The 19,214-nt window shown below is 40.1% G+C and overlaps 1 protein-coding gene across 1 annotated transcript in view; it reads left to right on the top strand.

Annotated features, from left to right (window-relative positions):
- Positions 1–3,841: 3,841 nt before the first annotated feature.
- Positions 3,842–19,214, top strand: part of RGS22 (regulator of G protein signaling 22) — a 116,595-nt gene continuing 101,222 nt past the window's right edge. The window contains exons 1-5 of the mRNA XM_057307799.1: positions 3,842–3,866; positions 6,282–6,432; positions 9,509–9,575; positions 12,268–12,318; positions 16,326–16,388. Coding sequence (XP_057163782.1) covers positions 3,842–3,866; positions 6,282–6,432; positions 9,509–9,575; positions 12,268–12,318; positions 16,326–16,388 — 357 coding nt within the window. The remainder of the gene's footprint in view (positions 3,867–6,281; positions 6,433–9,508; positions 9,576–12,267; positions 12,319–16,325; positions 16,389–19,214) is intronic.

Below are 19,214 nucleotides of genomic sequence, written 5' to 3'. Positions count from 1 at the left end.
CAAAAAGCTACAAATAGTTGCCAAACAAATATAGGATTATGCTCTGACCCAGCAATTCCACTCCGAGGTATATATTCAAGAGAAATGAAAACATATGTCCACGCAAAAACTGGTACACAATGTTCATAGAAGCATTATTCATAATAGCCAAAAAGTAGAAAACCCAATGTCTACCAACTGATGAATGGACAACCTGTGATAGATCCTCGTGATGGAATATTGTTCAGCGATAAGAAAGAATGAAGTACTGATTTATGCCACAATATGGATGAAACTTAGAAACCATTATGCTAAGTGAAAGAAACCAGTCATGAAAGCCCAACATATGATTCCTTTTATATGAAATGTCCAGAATAGGAAAATACATAGAGACAGGAGGTAGGTTAGTGGTTGCTTAGGGGGTGGGCAAAGGATGAATAGAGGATAATAGCTAAAGGATATGGGGCTTTTTTGAGGTAATAATGTTCTAAAATTGATTCTGGTGATAATTGCACAACTTTGAATATATTAAAAATTGTTAAAGTGTATGCTTCAGATGAATTGTGTGATATACGAATTACATTTCAATAAAGCTATTACAAAAAAATTAAATCACCAAAACATTAGAATAACTTATAACCTACACATTTGGGTTCAAGTTACTGTCTTTGTGATTCTTGGGATGTTTTTTTTAAATCTCATGAGATTATTTTTAGAGGGAAAGCCTGCAGAGCATGGTTGTTAAAGAGCAAAGTCTTTGGAATCAGACCTGGATCAACTTGTGGCTTCAACACTTCAAAGCTGTTTGTCTTTGAGCAAATTATCTCACCTCCGAAGGCTCAGTTTCCTAGATTGTTGGGAATAATAATACCAATCTCTTAGGAGTATTATTGGAAGTGCATAGTTAAGTGTGCAATAAGTGTTAGCAACACTTGATGATAAAACAATTGACTTCTTATTGGTGTGGTTATCTGAAACAGGGATAAACCTTTTCTGTGAACAGGGCACAGTGCGGAATGATTGCAATGCAGAGAAGATATTTCAACAAATATGTACTGAGTGGCAGGCACTCAGTAGTGGGGATTGGTTGTGGGGGTTGGGGGTCAAATAAGATGGATCTCCTTCAATCACCAGGAATTTACTGTATGCTAGGTGGCACTGAAGGTAGTGGGCATACCTCTCTGTACAGATTGTTTTAATATTAATATGGCTTTAAGATAGGAGTTGTTACCAAGTATACAGGAACAATAGGAGAGGCCAGTGAAAGGAATTCATATGAAAGTACACTATAGAAGATGACACTCAAGCTGAGTATATATATATTTTTAAGATTTTATTTATTTATTTGAGAGAGACAGAGCACAACCAGGGAGAGGGGCAGAGGGAGAAGCAGACTCCTGGCTGAGCAAGGAGCCCGATGTGGGGCTTGATCCCAGGACCCTGAGATCATGACCTGAGCCAAAGGCAGACGCTTAACCAACTGAGCCACCCAGGTGCCCCTCTAGCTGAGTATTGAAGAATGAGAAAATTTTGCTTGAAAAAGGCCAGAAGGGCTTCCCTGGTGGCAGAAACAGTGCAAGCAAATAAATGCCTAAACAGCCCATTTATAGGTCAGCTCTCAAATTTACATCTCCTAACTTCCAGGGTTCTATATCAACTGCAAATTCAGAATCTTCACTTGTAAGGCTCATAGACTTTTTTTTTTTAAGAATTTATTTATCAGAGAAAGAGCACAAGCAGGGGGAGCAGCAGAGGGAGAGGGAGAAGCAGGATCTCTGCTGAGCAGGGAGCCCAAAGCAGGGCTTGATCCCAGGACCCTGGGATCATGACCTGAGCCAGAGGCAGACACTTAACCGACTAAGCCACCCAGGCATCCAGGCTCATAAACTTCCTAAACTCTCCCCCACAACATGGTCCACCCACAGCTTTTCCCATCTCCAATGATGGCAGCCCCAGCCTTCTGGTTGACATCGTCATTAAGTTATTCTCAGCTACTTTTTGTTTCATCCCCACAACCAACTTGTCAGGAATACCCTTGCCTCTACCTTTAAAATATATGCAGGATTTGAGTTCTTCTCAAACCTGTTACTGCTACCACCCTGGTCTGATCCACTATCAGCTCCTGTCTGCTTCTACTTGTTCTTGTCTACACTCTCTAGATAGCACCCAGAGTGATCCTTTTCAAATAAAAATACATCATAGTACTTCACTGCTCAAAACTTCTATGGTATGCATTTCACTCAGGATGAAACCTGGGGGGGGGGGGTTCTTTGCAAGGGCCGACAAAGCCCTTCCATGATTTTTTGCCTCACACCACACTTTGCCTTTCTATTTGCTTTCACTACTCACCCTTGACTTCATTTGGCCCTCTGATTTTGTTTGGTCCAAGTAGTGGTTTATAGTTTTTCTCTTTGCCTATGTACTATTGAAAAGGCAGTAACTATAACTAGGCAGGGGAACGTTCTGGTTCCTTGCTCTACGAGCACCCATCGTCTCACTCGTTCTTGCTCAAGCATTCACACACCTGCAGGATCCTGACAGGCGTTGGATGTCCCCCACAGTGTAGGAGGCAAATGTGGAGCCACTGAAGATTTTAAGTAGGTCAGAGTCATAGTTAGATTGTTTTGCTTTCAGCAAGGGAAATGGATTTAAGGGGAACTCCACTGAAAGCAAACAGTGGAAGAGGGACAAGTTAAGGAACTTTTTACAACACTCTGCACGGGAGCCTGGCTAAGGCTATGGTTGTTCATGAGAGTGGAGAGAAGATTCCAGATTCCAGAAATAGTTTAAGGTAGAGTTGGCAGGACCTGGTGTTTGTCTAAATATGGGTTTTCCGGCTTGAGTCACCTGGTAGATGAAGGTACCACTTACTGAACACGGGATTTATGCAGAAAGATGATCTTTGAAGATAAGGAATGGGGGAAAATATAGATTTCCTTTTGGGTATTTTGATTTGGAAGCATCCAAGGAAGAGCCACCGCTGTGTGGGTACAGCAAGCAATTGGGTCTAGGGTTCTTAGGAGCAGGGGATGCTGGAGGTGGAAATCTGGCTGGACTGGAGATCTGGGTTGATTACGACTTTTCTAAAAATCTTGTTCTCCTACCCCCCTCCCCCTCCTCTTAATTAGAAGTACAGTTTTTCTTTTTTCGAATTTCACTTTTTACGTCCATCATAACTTTTCCCGGAACACACACTATGGACATCTTCAATGTATTGATCCCGTCGTCGACAGCCTCCTCTGGTAATGTTTAAAGCTTAGATATCTTGAAAATGAAGGCGTCGTAACCGATTGAAGCAAAAAGGTGGGGCAGATGCAGTTCCTAAATCACACGAATATTTAACTTTCGAGGTAGGCATTTCCTGCACCTGGGAATGGGCTAGGCGCTGCGTGCCCTCCTTCCGTATCAAGCAAACTCCCGAGGCCCGACGCCCCTTTCTTCGTCCTCTTCTCAGGACCAGCCCAACCGGCCCTCACTCCCGCACCCACTCGCCGTAGGCTCGTTTCTAGTCAGCGTTCACCCAGTTTCCTGGACGGTGCGGCCAGGCTCTTGAATGTGCGGGAACAGGCTGGAGCCGCGGGTCCCCCAACCCCTGGCGGCGGCGTCCGCCCCTGTCCCGGAGGAGGACGCGCTGCGGCGGCCCGGGGCCCCCAGCAAAGGCGCGCGCAGCCGCCCCGGCCTCGGGCGCCCGCCAGGCCCGCATTGTCTCAGCTCCATAGCAACTCGGCGGCGGCGGGGGCCGCGCGCGCAGCTCAGCGTCGGCGTGCGCTCGGGCTCCAGCTCCCGGGGACAGACGGGCGCTGCCGGCCGATGGCGCCCTGACGGCCCCGCGCGGGCCCCGGGCGCGGGCAACGGCGGCGGCATGCCCGAGAAGCGGCTCACCGCGGGTAGGTGCGGCGGCGGGGACCACACACCCGCCTCCGGACGTGACTTCTCGCCCGGGCGCCCCCCTTCCATACCTTCCAAAACGTGGCTCCACTGCTCTCTCTCAGCGTTTTATTGCGCATTTCACCCCCTCCCACTACCCTCGGCCCCCGACGACCCCCGTTTGCATTGCCTCATTGGCACCGTCTTCTTTGGTCTTGCTTCATTCTCCGTTTTGCAGCTGGAATAATGGAAGCCTACAAGGTTAACTTCAGGGTCACAGTGAATTAGTGACCAAGCTGGGTTCCAGAGGCCTTTCCTCCCCACTTCCACCTTGAATTCCAACTTAAAATTCAATCCATGTGCAGAGAATGAACAGAGGGCCAAAATTTTACTGAGCTTGCCCATGTATAAAGCAGGGCTAGGTGCTGTCTCAAATTATTTCATTTACTTTAAAAGGAAATCAGATTTGAGTGAGATAATGTCATATTTTATCGTTTCAGAGCCACCAGATATTACAGAAGAAGGATTTGTAAGTACAATTTTAGAGGGCTATTTTCCCCCTTGGCTTTTAAAAATCATGGATGGTAGAAAAAAGCTGTATATTTTCTCTTCCCCTTTTTGCCAAATGAGTAGAATAGAAGCTTTGGCTTGGGAGCAGTGGTGCTGAGTACAAGGCATTTTTACATTCTTTAACAGGTACATTTTAGGCCAGTTGATTTTTATGGTGGATGCTATTTACTGTTAAAGTTCTTTTACATAAATGACCTCATTTAATTTCTCTAAACTCTTTCATGACTCCGTGAGAGCTGGGTTTCATCTCCATGGTTTTATTGTGATGTGGCGGTGCAGTCCCTGGTTGTGTAAACATTCGTAGATGGCACTGAGTGATAACAAGTGGTCAATTGATAGTTATAATTACTTAAAAAATGTACTAAATGTTTTCGGATCAGACCTCTGGTGAGTTGAGTAGTAATAAGTACTTTGCCAAGTATGTGATATACTTGATAACTAGGTGACTGCTATATTTAGGATGGGTTCCATTGTAACTCCTGTTGGATATTTAAGGAACTTGCTCAAAGTTAAACAGCCAGATAGGAGGTAGCAGGGCCTGTTTCCTTCTAAGGCTGGATTTTTATTCCAAGAGCCCTAACCACTGTAGGGGCTGAGGGCAGGCTGTCTCAATATGGGCCACTTTGGCATGAAGATTATTTTGAGTTAAAAAGCGGTTGAAACCCAGCAGATTCAGGAACAGCTCTTTACCTCTCTCGCAACTGCCTAAAAAGAATTTAGGTAGAGAATCCAGGAAGAGAACTATCAGCACAGAGAACGACATTATGGTATGAACGAGGAAAGGTAGACAGGGAGGAACCCGGCAAGGCCTGTTTGATCCAAGTCCTCCACGTCCCATTGTTTCCGAGTGGCCCAGCACACATTTGTTTACCAAACATTTACTTTTTCATCTTCCTGTGAATGGCTCTTTCCCTTGGAGTCCCAGCCCCCTTCCTCTTCTCCTTGAGTCAGAACAACATATATGCCTCCTTTTGCTTATCTTTGGAATTTCCGCGTCTTTGTGAATTCCCCATGTGTACACTATTAAATCTGATCTTCTCCTGTTAATCTGTCTCATGTAAACGCAATTCTTAGTCTAGCTGGAAGACCTTAGGGCAGAGAAGAATTTTTCCTCCCCTTCGCCACTTCTCTGTGCGATTTGGCTTATGTCTTCTAGCACTTATTTCTGTTGTTGGCCAATTATCTTATTTGCTTCTGGCTTTTTATTCAACAAACTTGAGTGCCTTTATATTCACAGTGCACTACTAGATGCTAAAGATAAGTCGTTTACAGTCTAGCGGGGAGGGGCTCTGAGAGGAGAGGGCAAGGGGCTGTATCTGCTTGCACCTTTCATTTCACCCTTCTGGACCTTTGGTGCACTACCGAGAGAGAGACAGACAGACAGACGGACAGACATCAAGATAGAGGCACAAACAGCAATGCCAGAAACTCCACCCATCTTCTTGTTGTCTTGGTGTAACCCTGGGTAGTGGCACATTTCTTTAAACTGCTTCGGGACTGTTCTTCATTCCCGCGGAAGGTCCGCATTTCTGAAGCCAGTCTTTCCCATACAATTCCACCATAAACTCTTTGAGGAGCACTCAGCAGCATTGCACGTAACCATTTGAGTAGCCTGCTGACCCCTCAGGTCTTTGTAACTGTTTGGGAACTGGTAACAGCACAGAGACTCCATCAGCCACCCCTCTTTCTCTTGCTGTGTCTGATACCACCATCTCCCAGTTTCCCGTCTCTCCTGTTGATATCCTCCTTTCTGGCTTCTCTTTCTTGGCCCATGAAAGTGTTGACCTTCTTCAGGACTCTGTTCCACAGACTCCCTCTGAGGGAGCTCTTCTTCTCCTGTAGTTTTAGCTACTCTTATTTCGCAGGACTTCCAGATCTATACATCACCAGTCCAGACACCTTTTCTGACGCCAGAACCCTATATCCGCTGGGTTATGGGACACCTTCATCATCTGCATGTCCCTGCCTCGCCACCACAGTCATATTTCACACTCTCTTTTTCAAGAGTGTGATAAAGTGAGCTTATCTCTTTGCTCCCCTCAGCCCTGTGCTGTTTTTCTTCCCTTTTTTCTTGTTTTGGTTAGTGATGCCTCTGGCCATTCAGCCGTCCAAGAAGCCAGAACTTTTTCCCCCTTTCTTCACCTCACGCCTGCAATCATTTACCAAGTTCCTTTCCTAGACGGGTCTTTTTCTCCATCCTTACAGCTACTGTCTTATTTCAGGCCCTCATCCCTGGGCCTGGACTCTGGCAGTAGTCCTAACTGATATCACTGCCTCCAATATTCTCTCTGTCGACTCCAATTTTTCTTGGCCTAAAGCTTAAAGTGTAAACTCCTGTGCATTGCCTGTGCGGGATGATGTTGCTTTGCTCTGTCTACCTTCAGATTCTCCTCCTCCAGTCACTCCTCCCCTGGCTGTCAGATGGCTGTTAACTCTTTTAAAGAATTACCACATTCCTTGATTGCTCAACTCTTTTATTAATTCTCCTATTTATTGAATGCTGACTACAGGCTAGTATTTAACCTCAAATCAGCTCCATTAGGTGGTTATTAATCACCCACGTTTCACTGATGAGGAAGTTGAAGTCCACAACTATTAACCAACTTGGCCTGAGGCCACACATCTAGTAACTGGCAGAGCCAGAAAGTCAAACACCTCCTGTCGGCATTCACAATCTTTTCTATAACTTTTTAGCCTTTTTTAACCTTACTTCCTAATACTTTCTGTGTGATAGACAATGTTCGTAGTGTTTTGGGATTATAAAGTACTTCCACATTCCTTCTGTTCTTGCCAAAATGTTCCTCTTGCCTTCTTGCCTTTGCCGTGAGGGTTTTGTCTCAGTTGCCCTCCCCGTCTCTTTCCCAGTCTTGCACACCCTTCAGGGCCCAGGTCACCTCCTCAATGACAACCTCACGTCATCCAGACTGCCTTTGAACTCTGTGCAGCTTGCAGTGGAGACCTGTTTGTGACCAGCTCCTCTGATTCATGTGCTCACCCAGGATTAGCGGTAGATGAAATAACTCATGCCTTTGCACATATATTTACCCCTGTTTTCCTCTGTTGTCAAAATAATTTTTTCTCATTAATAGTCTTAGAAAAATAATGTGGCAGAGCTCTCTGGCTCCCCCACATTGATTCTACCCTTTCCCTACAATTTATGCTAGACACGTTGCTTTCTAGATTAGACTACATTTTCTAGCTGATGTTTACAGAGATGAGATAACTGACCACTACATCACACAGCTAGTACGTGGTCAAGCCACAATTAGAACCCGGGTCTAACTGACTCTATCTAACATGCACAGGGAGAGAACAGGCCCTTTTCTTCTTTCCTGCTGGCTGGAATGAGGATGTGATGCTGGAGCTGAAGCAGTCAGATGGGATTATGAGGTAGAAGTGGCGTTAGCTTTCCAGAAGAAAGATGCAACACTTCTGCTTACATTCCATTGACCACAGTTTGGTTACATGACCACATTTAGTTGCAAGGAAGCCTAGAAAAATTTTAGAATCAATCATTTGTTGTCAGGGACACATTGCCTTGTATATATTTTAACTTTTTATGTGTAAAATTTGCAATGTCTTCACACAATTGTGAATTCCTACAGGTCTGGTACTGGGTCTCAGTACATCTTAATATTCCCTGTGGTGTGTAGCACAATGTCCAGAATATGCTATTAGATGATTAATAGATTTTGGTGGATGGGTATTTTCATATATGATAATTAGTGTGATTTGTTTCATTTATTTTTTGTTTTATTTAAAAAATTTTTAGAGTTGACACACACTGTTGCATTAGTTTCAGATGTACAACAGAGTGATTCAACTTCTCTATACGTTATGCTATGTTTCATTTATTATCGTCTTTTGTGAAGTTTCTTTTGATACCTATTCTGTATTTCTTAAGCACCTCTCTCCTGGCATTCTTCCACTTCAGTGTCTTTGTTAACTTTGTATTTGACTGGTTTTTGATAATTCTCTCAGGGAAAATACATAGAAAAATGTTAATACATTCAATTTTCTCATCAGTTCCTCTGGGGATATATTTTTAATTATAAAAGTAATATATGAATATTCTTATAAATAATTCAAGTAATAAAAGTGATAAAGTGAATGCTTCTTTTCATCACTTCCCTCTGTCCAAGCCCCTTTCATTTTTATATCCCATAAAAACCAAAATATAAATCTGTCATAACAAGAAAAGTAGAGTTCAGACTGCTTTATGTTACATTGGGATTTCATTATGCGTTAGGTATACATTGAGAAGAGTTTAAAGTGAGAGTGACTGCTAAATTATTTTTAACTTCAAAATAGAAAATAAATTCATTTTAAAGGCTTAATTACTTGACTTAAATCCAAAATAATCATATTTTTTTCTTGTGCCTTAAAATTTTTAAAAAAAGATTTATTTTTTTTTTTTTTTGGAGAGGGAGAGGCAGAGGGAGAGAATCTTTTAAGCAGACTCCCCACTGAGCAAGGAGCCCAACCCAGGGCTCAATACCACCACCCCGAGATCATGACCGGAGCCGAAACCAAGGGTCGACACTTAACCAACAGAGCCTAGACACCCCTAAAAATTGTTTGAAACTATGCAGGAGGGCATGTCATTCCTCAAAAGTAGTCTCTGTAAAAATGTTGTAGTACAAAGATTTTTTTTTTTTTTAAGATTTTATTTATTTATTTGACAGAGACAGACAGCCAGCAAGAGAGGAAACACAAGCAGGGGGAGTGGGAGAGGAAGAAGCAGGCTCCCAGTGGAGGAGCCTGATGTGGGGCTCGATCCCAGAACGCCGGGATCACGCCCTGAGCCGAAGGCAGACATTTAACGACTGTGCCACCCAGGCACCCCCAAAGATTTCTTTTTCGGAAAATTATCTGGTACATGAAGCCCACAGTTTCATTAACTTTAAAAGCAGATGCCATTTAAAAAAGGCAGAAGTAAAAAAAAAAAAAAAAAGCAGATCTCTTTATTTTTACCATCAAAATGGGAGAGACTAGCTTCATGCAGTATTTACTGTATTTTACTTGTTAAAAATGATATTCATATTTAGCTAATCCTTAGCTTGTTCAAATTCATGCTCTGTTGTTTGTGTAGGTTGAATGAACTTATAAACACAGAGGTGGCGTTCTTTGGAAATGGTGGAGGGCAAGAGCAGATGGATGTAGGCACCATTCCTTCTTTTCCCCCAGTTCCCTTTCTTTCCTTAGGAGGGTGTGCCAGAAGTGTTTCCAGCAAGTCATTTGGAAACTGAGACAGGTCCTGGAGGTACTTTGGAAAGTGTTAGGCCGTTTGGAATTCTTCCATCTCTATGGAGTCCAGTTCTCTGTTTGGAATCAAATTCTCTGATGTTTTCTTGAACTGCAGAAACTGCATTAGAGGTTCCATCAATAAGTAATATAACAAGTATATTGTTAAGCAATTACTTGCACATATCGCTTTATTAGGCACTACTGGGGACACACATCGTCAGCCACTATTCCCCACAGTGGTATAGTTTCTGATTGCAGAGATGACCTTTAATGTGAAACAATAAGAGGGTAGAGAGAGAATCCCAAGCAGGCTCCATGCCGAGCACAAAGCCTGATGCAGGACTCAATCTCATGACCCTGAGATCATGACCTGAGCCGAAATCAAGAGTAGGATGCCCAACTGGGTGGCTCTGTATTCATTAGACAATAACTTCCCATTACCCCTCCCAAGCCTCTGGTTACCATTATTCTATTTTCTGTCTTCACAGATTTGACTATTTTAGGTACCTCCTGTTAAGTGGAATCATACAATATTTGTCCTTTTGCATCTGGCTTATTTTATTTAGTATAACATTTTCAAGGATCATGTTTCAGTTCATGTTATTGCATGAATCAGAATTTCATTCCTTTTTTTTAGGCTGAATAACATTCCATAAACACATCTTGTTTATCCTTTGGTATGTCAATGGACATTTGAGTTGTTTCCACTTTTTGGCTATTATGAATAATGCCACTAGGAACACGGGTGTACAAAATTCTGTATGAGTTCCTGCTTTCAGTTCTTTTGAGCATATACCCAGAACTGCAATTGCTGGGTCATATGGTAATTACATATTTAATATTTGAGGAATGTCACACTGTGCAAAGCAGCTGCACTATCTCACATTCCCACCACCAGTGTACAAAGGTTCCAATTTCTCCACATCCTCACCAATAGTTGTTATTTTACTTTTTTTTTTTAAATTGTGACCCACTTAGTAGATGTAAAATGATATCTCATTGTGGTTTTGATTTTAATTTCTCTTATTTTTAGTGATGAGATCTTTTCACGTGCTTATTGACTATTTGAATATCTTCTTTGGAGAAATGTCTATTCAAGACCTCTGCCCATTTAAAAAACTTGGATTGTTTATCTTTTTCTTGCTTATCAGATATATGATTTGCAGATGTTTTCTCATGTTCTGTAGGTGGTGTTTTCACTTTCTTTCTTTTTTTTTACTTTGCCCATTTTTGTGTTTTCACTTTCTTAATAGATGCCTTTGATGCACAAATTTTTTAAATTTTCATAAAGTCTATTTTTTTTCTTTTGTTGCTCATACTTTTGAATCCATTGGCAAATAAATACAAGGTCATGAAGATTTATCTTTATTTTTTTTGGTAAGTATTTTATAGTTTTAGCTCCTATGTTTAGGTCTTTCATCCATTTTGAGTTAATTTTTGTGTATGGGATAAGGTGAGGGTCCAACTTCATTCTTTTGCATGTGGATATTCAGTTTTCTAGCACCATTTGTTGAAAAATAGTGTCCTTTCCACACTGAATGGTCTTAGCACCCTTGTTGAAAATCATCTGACCATGTCTGAGAGGGTTTATTTATGAACTCTATTCCAGTGGTCTGTAGCTCTGTTTTTTATGCCATACTGTTTTGATTACTGTAGTTTTGTAGTAAGTAAGTATTGAAATCAGGATATGTGAGTCCTCTAAATTGGTTATTTTTCAAGATGGTTTTGGCTATTTGAGGTCCCTTGAAATTCCATATGAGGTTTAGGATGAATTTTTCTATTTCTGCAAAAAATAGTATTATTGGGATTTTGGCGGAGATCTGTTATAATAATGTTATTGGGATTTTAGTACAAAACTGTAGATTGCTTTGAGTGGAATTGTCATCTTAATATTGTCATCCAATTCATAAACATGGTATGTTTTTCCATGTATTTATGTCTTCTCTTACTTCTTTGCAGCAAATTTCTTTGTAAATGGAATTATTTTCTTAATTTCCTTTATGGATGTGGGCAACTTTTTAATATCAAGTTTTATGGTTGAAATGTCTGTATGTGGTTACCAATCAAGATTTTTTTAATGGTGATCTCTTAAAATTCTTGAATAGTTTCTGTTGGTAAGAAACCGTTTCACCCAATAAGAGTTAGAATTTTTTAGACTTTTTTTTTGTAACCATTCAAAATTGCAGGAGTTGAAATTAAAATTTAGTAGTTCTTTTTCTCATGACAAATATAATGTCAAAATTTCTTAGGGTAGACAAATTGATTTAGAAATCAAGAAAATGTTTCATATCAACTATTTCAAAATAATGATGAAACAATGTTGCAGTATATTCATACATTTTTTGAGTGATCACCTTGTATGTAGCCTGGCTAGGCATACTACAGGCATACATCAGTTACCAATAGACAGAAATATCTGATATATGTGAAGGCAGAGATTTGGGGCCATCATCTGTAGCCTTCCAGGCTCTCCCTTCCCCCCTTCCTCCAAGCTGTCAGCACCTTTGGCTGTGCACTGTTTTCTTGGACATCTCAAACAAACTCTTCTGGCAGCTTCATGGGACAGTAATATGCTCTGCAGATAACTAATAAATCTATGTCCAGGAGCTTGAGCAACTCCTTGGCTATGCTCAGTGTCTTACAGAGGAGCAGTGGGTGTGGGATGTAACTCATCAATCGCCTTCTCCAAGGGAGGGGGATGGACACGAGGAGTCCCAAACCAGGTTGCTCACAACCGGAGGTCACGATCCTGGAAGCTCCAGCCATCCCTGGCTGTGCCTGGTTGCCTTGAAGGCTGAAGAGGTCCTCTTTGACTTGACCCATTGAATTCTATTGTCTGTACCCCACCATTTCATTGCATCTTAGTGGGAAGCTCTGTTTAGAAAGGAGAAAAGAAAGACTATGTGTACTTTAGGAAGAAGCAGCAAAAATAAGTGCATCCTGGTTGGTGTAATTCCTATCCACTGATTGATGAGAGTATTCCTAATCTAATGTCGATCAGTACTGGATTCTGCATTGGAAATTAGATGAATGGCTTTGGTTTAATGTGTGAATGGCTTGAAAGGAAGTTGGAAACTTGGATTATTTTTCTACTTCTGCCATTAGCTAACTGTGATCACCTTTACTATGTTTTGCTTTCCACCTTTCTTTGCTCATGCATTTCTCACTGTACTCTGCATTATTGCCTCTCATATATGTATTTCTAATTATAGAATTTGAAGTTATTTCAAACGCCATTTTTTTTCTGCTTGAGTCTCTTCTGATTCCTCCTACCAGATAGTATGTTTCCTTTCTTTGTGAGGAAACATTTGATATTGTAATTTTCCTCTGGTATGGATCATATTCTTTCTTGGACTATGGTTTATGTCTGTGTTTATCATATTTCATCCTCCTTATTTATAAGGTCTTCTTTGTATATCTTGCATCTTTTAGATTGGTGAACTCATAATTTATCTGATTTGAGGGTGCAGCAAAATAAATTTTTAAGCAAAAAAATTTTTGTCCACCGTAATTAGCCAGCCCATATAAACTATTTTGCTTAACCCTCTTTCAGGAAGAAACTTGAGAAGTTTGGACTAAACACGGAAAAGCTGACCTCATTTTCACAGATGGCACACCTGTAGTACTTGAAAAAACAGGTTTCAAGTGTGTATTCAATTCTAAAAAAATGTTCCTGCCTTCCATTGCATCATTCAACAGAGAATCTGTGTTGCAAATTTTGAAGTCAGGTTCATGGAATGATGTAATGGAGGAATTGATTGTAACTCAGTGTTCTTGATTGTACCATTAATAACCATCACCAGTTTATTGGTTATTTGAAATATATTAATCCCAAATATGGTGACTTAGTTCATTTTAATATGGCCGTGTGACTAGATTGTGGAGACTTACTAGAATAATGGAGCTGCTTCTTCAGATCAAGGCCTTAAAATTTTTTTTTTAAATAAAGAGTTTTGAGAATCAAGGGTTTATTAAAATCCTTAATAAATAAAGATAAATAATAAGTAAAGGGTTGAATGAAGATTCTCATTATGACAAGATGTCTGAATGCATTGGTCTAGAAACTTCGGTGGGAAGGTAATGCTCATTTGTTTAGAGAAGTGCAGGCCTTCCCATTAAAGTACAACAGGAAGACGGAGAAAATGTCACTCAGAGACCATGCTTCTTTCTTTCTCTCTCTTTTCTTTCTTTCTTTCTTTCTTTCTTTCTTTCTTTCTTTCTTTTTCTTTTTTTTTTTAGATTTTATTTATTTGAGAGACAGAGAAAGACTGGGGGTGGGGGCAGAGGGAGAAGCAGACTCCCCGCTGAGCAGGGAGGACGAGGGGCTCAATCCCAGGACCCTGGGATCATGGGATCATGACCTGAGCCGAAGGCAGATGCCCATCCACTCAACCGACTGAGCCACCCAGGTCAGCCTCATGCTTGTTTCTATTGTAGAACTTCTCTAATAGCAGCAGAAGTGCTGATATTTCATATGGGAAGAAAGGAGTATACAACTTCAGAAAAGAAATCCAGATTTTGGTGTTTTTGAATACTTTTGAATTTCTGTGGTTGTGAATGCAAACCCAAGAGTGTGACTGCATGCCAAGGAAATGCCCTACAGGGTGGCTCAGTTTCAGGGGGATCTGAGGTTCCTGAAAACAAACTGCTCACCAGGGTGTCAGGGCAGTGCTGCCTGATGAGGGTTTGTGGACCAGAGCCACCTGAGACTCAGTCCTTGCTGAGATGAGTCAGAAATCGAAAGAAAACGCTTAGAAACTTTATGGTGTGTTGACAGTATGCTTGTATCTATTGAGTTTAGTAATCAACAATTGGCCTTTTGTATTATGTTTATCTTTTATTTCATTTTCTAGTTAATTCATTCTTATTGTATTGTACAAGTTATTTGAAACTTAGGGATTAGGGAAAAAAACACAACAAAACAGTTACTTCATCACAGAGAATGTAGAAATCAGTGAGTTAGAGTCTCTGAGAAGGGTGAGGCATCAGGAAATGAATATATGAATCCGAGGATTATCTAGAGGTTTCTGGCTATGTGGTCGACCAAATTCTAGGCAATATGTAGGTCCCCCTGACTCTGTGAAATATACATTCTGTTTTAGAGGTGAAATTTTAAAATACAATGCTGTTTCAGAAAAATTAACAAGGGACAATGCTCCACCACTGTTATCAATTAAAAATACTCACGCTCCCCATCGGAGAATTTTTGATCATGAGCCCAATAGTGCAAAGTCTGGCCACCCTTATTGTACACAGTGCCTTCTTCCATCTGGGAGCTCCTAAAAAATATTTATTAAATTCAGTTGATTTCTCTTAAGAGTTAGCAGAAAGTAGGTAGCTCACTGAATAAAGTCCGGAAAATTAAAGTCACATTGAAAGGTAAAATTTGACAGCTTATTAGCTGTATGGAGGCTTCCCCAAATGGTATCTGCTCTGTTCTGCTTTACTAATCTTCGTGAGCAGAGCTTTGAGGATATATTACTGAGGCACTACTATGAATGTAGAAGGTTTATGAGATCCTAAGTTCCTTGCCGTTGTTCTAATTAGTTGAGGTTTTTAGTAAACTAAATCCTGAGTTTGTTGTGGTTTTAAAAGCTCACAGATTTTTAGTAAGTTCCTTGATATACAAGGTTATGTATGTGGTTTTGTATCACTCTCTTCCAATTGGACTACAGATACTTAAAAAAATTACCCTGAACAATGTATTTTCCAAGTTAATATGCTACAATATCTTCCTTTTACTGCAACACTATACTCAACAAATTTTTAAAATTGGCCAATATAAGAAGAAAATAATCAGCCATATGGAAATAATAGCATTGTGACATATTGTCAACTTTCATGTTAGATTTACAAAGTGGAAATATAATTATGAATAACAAAATAAACACATGTTCTATATAACAGAGTATGCCGTGATGTGCTTTTGACACAATGGAAACAATTGCTAATAAAATAAGGTGTTTTATTTGGAAGAGAGAATTTGTTCTTGGCAGTGGCTTTCCAATTTTGCCAATTTTAAAAGCAACTATGTTGGTGGGTGAGATAGTTATGGAAAAAATATATACAATCTTTATGCTTAGAACATATGCACTGTCAAAGTTTCTTCACGCAAAAGTTAAGCAGGACTCAGATTACTAAAGCTATCTCATTGTAAGGAGGAAGCAGTAGAATATTTTCTTTCCTTGGTTTATCACTTCCATTGGGCAATTTAAGAAATACACATTCTGAATTTCATTTTAAATCCAAATACTGGTTCTGTCTTTATTGATTCTGCAATTATTTTTTATGAAATCTATAGAATATAAATAAATAAGATATATACATAAATGTGTGGAAATAAGTCTGTGGGAAATTTACCATGTATGATGGTTTGTACTACATTTCTTTTAAGTAATGTGCTATATTTTTCATGTGTTCTGTTTTCCAGTTGGGCATACTAGCAAAATCTTTGAAGAGTATGCTCCATTCTATTTTGTTATTTCTTCCTCCCAGAGATTGTAGCACTGTGTTCTGTTTATAGCAAGGATTTGCTGTTGACAGACTGAAAAAGGTCTGAAGATCTACCTTATAATCTATTGATAAGCAGAATTGGAGAATAATACTGGCATGTTTTAAAACATCTTAGTATAAGCATAATATTGTGTTTTATGTTTTTGCAGGAAGATTCTTTGGCAACAGATGATTTCCTTGTGGACTATTTCAATGAATTCCTAAGCCTTCCAGTGAGTGTATTATTATATTCTATAGAATTTATTATCAAAGCAATTATAATCACTGGATTATCTTGTAAGACAAATTTATCAGGGATAGTATTTTTTAGAACTATTAATTAAAGCATTTAAGTCTATACCTTTTTATGGAGTTAATCATTTGGGTTTGAATCATATTTAGGAATTATTGAAGAAAGCTGAGTCAGTTGTACCACAATAAAAATGAATGAATGAATGAATGAGTGGATAAGAAAGCTGGAATTTTTCTAACCATTGAAAAGTATTCTGTACAAAAATTAAATAAGTAATAATGAAAGAATAAATGTGGATAAGCTAGAAAAAGAAAGTGTTCTGTACAAAATCGGATGCTGGTGTATTTGATACCATTTCAGGCTTTGAACAGAGGTGAGAAGGACAAAATATCAAAAAAATGATGAAACTACATTTCTTGCCTCTAGGCAATTATTGGCATCCCCTCGGACAGACGTTAAAGTGGAATTTGTGTTTAAGTCAACTAGAATTTTATATCAATAGTAAATAAGATGTAGGTGGATGCCAAATAAAAGATTTGTAGTCTTAGGGAGCAGTGACTGGTAGACTACGTATCAAGGGCGCTGGGAAAAGTGAAAGGGAGGGTGCATAAAACACATTGCTGAGTAAATAAAGTTAATCAGGAATGTCAGATAAAGAAAGACAAGAAAAGGTTTTCATTATTTGTTACGACAATGCAAAACACTTTTTTCATTAACATGTTTTCCAGGGAAATTTTGGAATATAAAAAATTCACAAGTTATTTTATTTTATTTATTTTATTTTATTTTATTTTATTTTATTTTATTTTATTTTATTTTATTTTATTTATTCTTAAAGATTTATTCATGTACTTAAGAGAGAGAGAAAGAGCGTGCAAGCGGGAGGAGGGGCAGAGGGAGAAAGAGGGAGAGGGAGAATCCTGAAGCATATTCCCCGCTGAGCATGGAGCCCGACGTGGGGTTTGACTCCAGGACCCCGAGATCATGACCTGAGCAGAAATCAAGAGTCGGACGCTCAACTGACTAAGCCACTCAGGTGCCCCCCAAGTAATTTTAAAGGGAGTGGGCCATAATATGTTAAGCCTCTTAAAGCCTAGCCACTGAAAATGTCTTTTGAAGGGGATGCACTTTCTTGCCTAGATTAGTTTTTGTATGTATGTATGTATCTAGGCATGCGTGTTTGTTGTTTTGTCTTACTTTCCTGTTTCCAAAAGAATTTCTGTTCTCTCTTCCTTTTGGCCAAGCTAGGCCTCTGCAACCATTATGGAGGTTAGGCTGAGACACCAAACACCTCTCCCTTTCAGCAACAGGCCTGAGTGATATTATAGGATACCTGATGGGTTCTTGTTTGGTCTGATTTTTCAACTTTCATCATCCAGTTGTATATTATAAAAACCCCAGCAGTATCGCAAAACTGTCAGAATTTTGTTCTTCCAGATTATGTGGTCTTTCCTCTAGGCTCTGTATTCTCCATTCTTCTGCCAATTCTTGTGACATTTTAAAGAGAAAAATCTCTATATTGGGTCTGATTTCAGCTTCTCAAGATTTATATTTCATTGTCTCAAGATTTGCGATTATCTTGACTTTTACTTGCTCCAGAACATAAATTCCCCTACCTTTTTTTTTTGAATCTATTTTAAATTATAGAACTGATGTAACAAAACTAGAGAAAATTTATCTTAAATGTGAAAAAAAAAATTCAGCCATAGTCCTGCCATCTAGTCAGGACTGATTTATCATTTTTGTGTGATCCCTTTCAGGGTTTCGATGAGATGACAGAGTGTCTCTTCAGTCATGGATTTATCCCACCCCAGCAGACCCCTGCAGTTTCACCCTCATATGTCCCCTGCAGCCCACCTGGGCCATTTCTCCCCTGTTTTCTGTCTCTCCAAATCCTTCTGCTTTTCATCCTCCACCACCCCCCGCCCCCGCACCCTGGCCATCTCTCATTCCTTTGCATCTGCATGTGGTACCATGCAGTCTACCCATTAACTACCCATGCTTCAAGCCACAAGATGGGAGAAGGGGAAATATGGTCACAGGTTTCCAAAAAAGAATTTGGGGACGGGGGAGGAAGAATGATGGATTCTCAAACTAAGTTCTGGGCGAGTCTAGAACCGATTAGTAATGTTTGGTTTATAAGCACTTGACTAAGAGTTAGAAGCCAGCCTAGGTTTGCGGAGAATGAGTGTGCCAAACTGATCTCTCTTTTTTGGAATACTGTGGACTGGCATTTTAGGGAACCATAAATTTAATGTATTATGGATTCCGTAAAGCATAATAATAACAACGACAGCCACGATAATAATACAAATAAATGGAACCATCTTATCCCCTGGTCTTTGTTTCCTGTGCCTCTTCTTGTTGTTAATAGCTTCCCAGCCTAACTGGCCCTCTTCATGTTTCTCAATATGCCAAGCGTCCTCAGGGCCCTCCAGGCTGGGGTGCTCTTCCCTGAGATACTTGTATCACCTTCTCCCTGATTTAAGTCACTTCCGTTCAGGAAATCTTTCCTCCCAACCCTAGCTAAAATAATACATGCTCCACTTATGCTGCTTTATTTGTCTCCAAACTCCTTATCATTTTCTGTGAAATGAGTTTTCAAATATTTGAACAGATTCTTTAACTATAATCAGTAGGGGTTGACTCTTAATAGCCTACAGATTGAAGTCCCCATTCCTTAGTGTGGAGTTCAAGATCTCACCTTCCTGGTTTCACCTCTAGCTCCATACTGCCTGCGTCACCTGCACGAACTTTCCTGCCTCACCCAAGTTCTCTCCCCCCGCCCCCCATGACCACACCTATT

The sequence above is a fragment of the Ursus arctos genome, unplaced genomic scaffold (genome assembly GCF_023065955.2).
Source record: "Ursus arctos isolate Adak ecotype North America unplaced genomic scaffold, UrsArc2.0 scaffold_6, whole genome shotgun sequence".
NCBI classification, from domain to species: Eukaryota; Metazoa; Chordata; class Mammalia; order Carnivora; family Ursidae; genus Ursus; species Ursus arctos.
The sequence above is the reverse complement of the archived record's forward strand: the minus strand, read 5'-3'. Positions and strand labels throughout refer to the sequence as shown.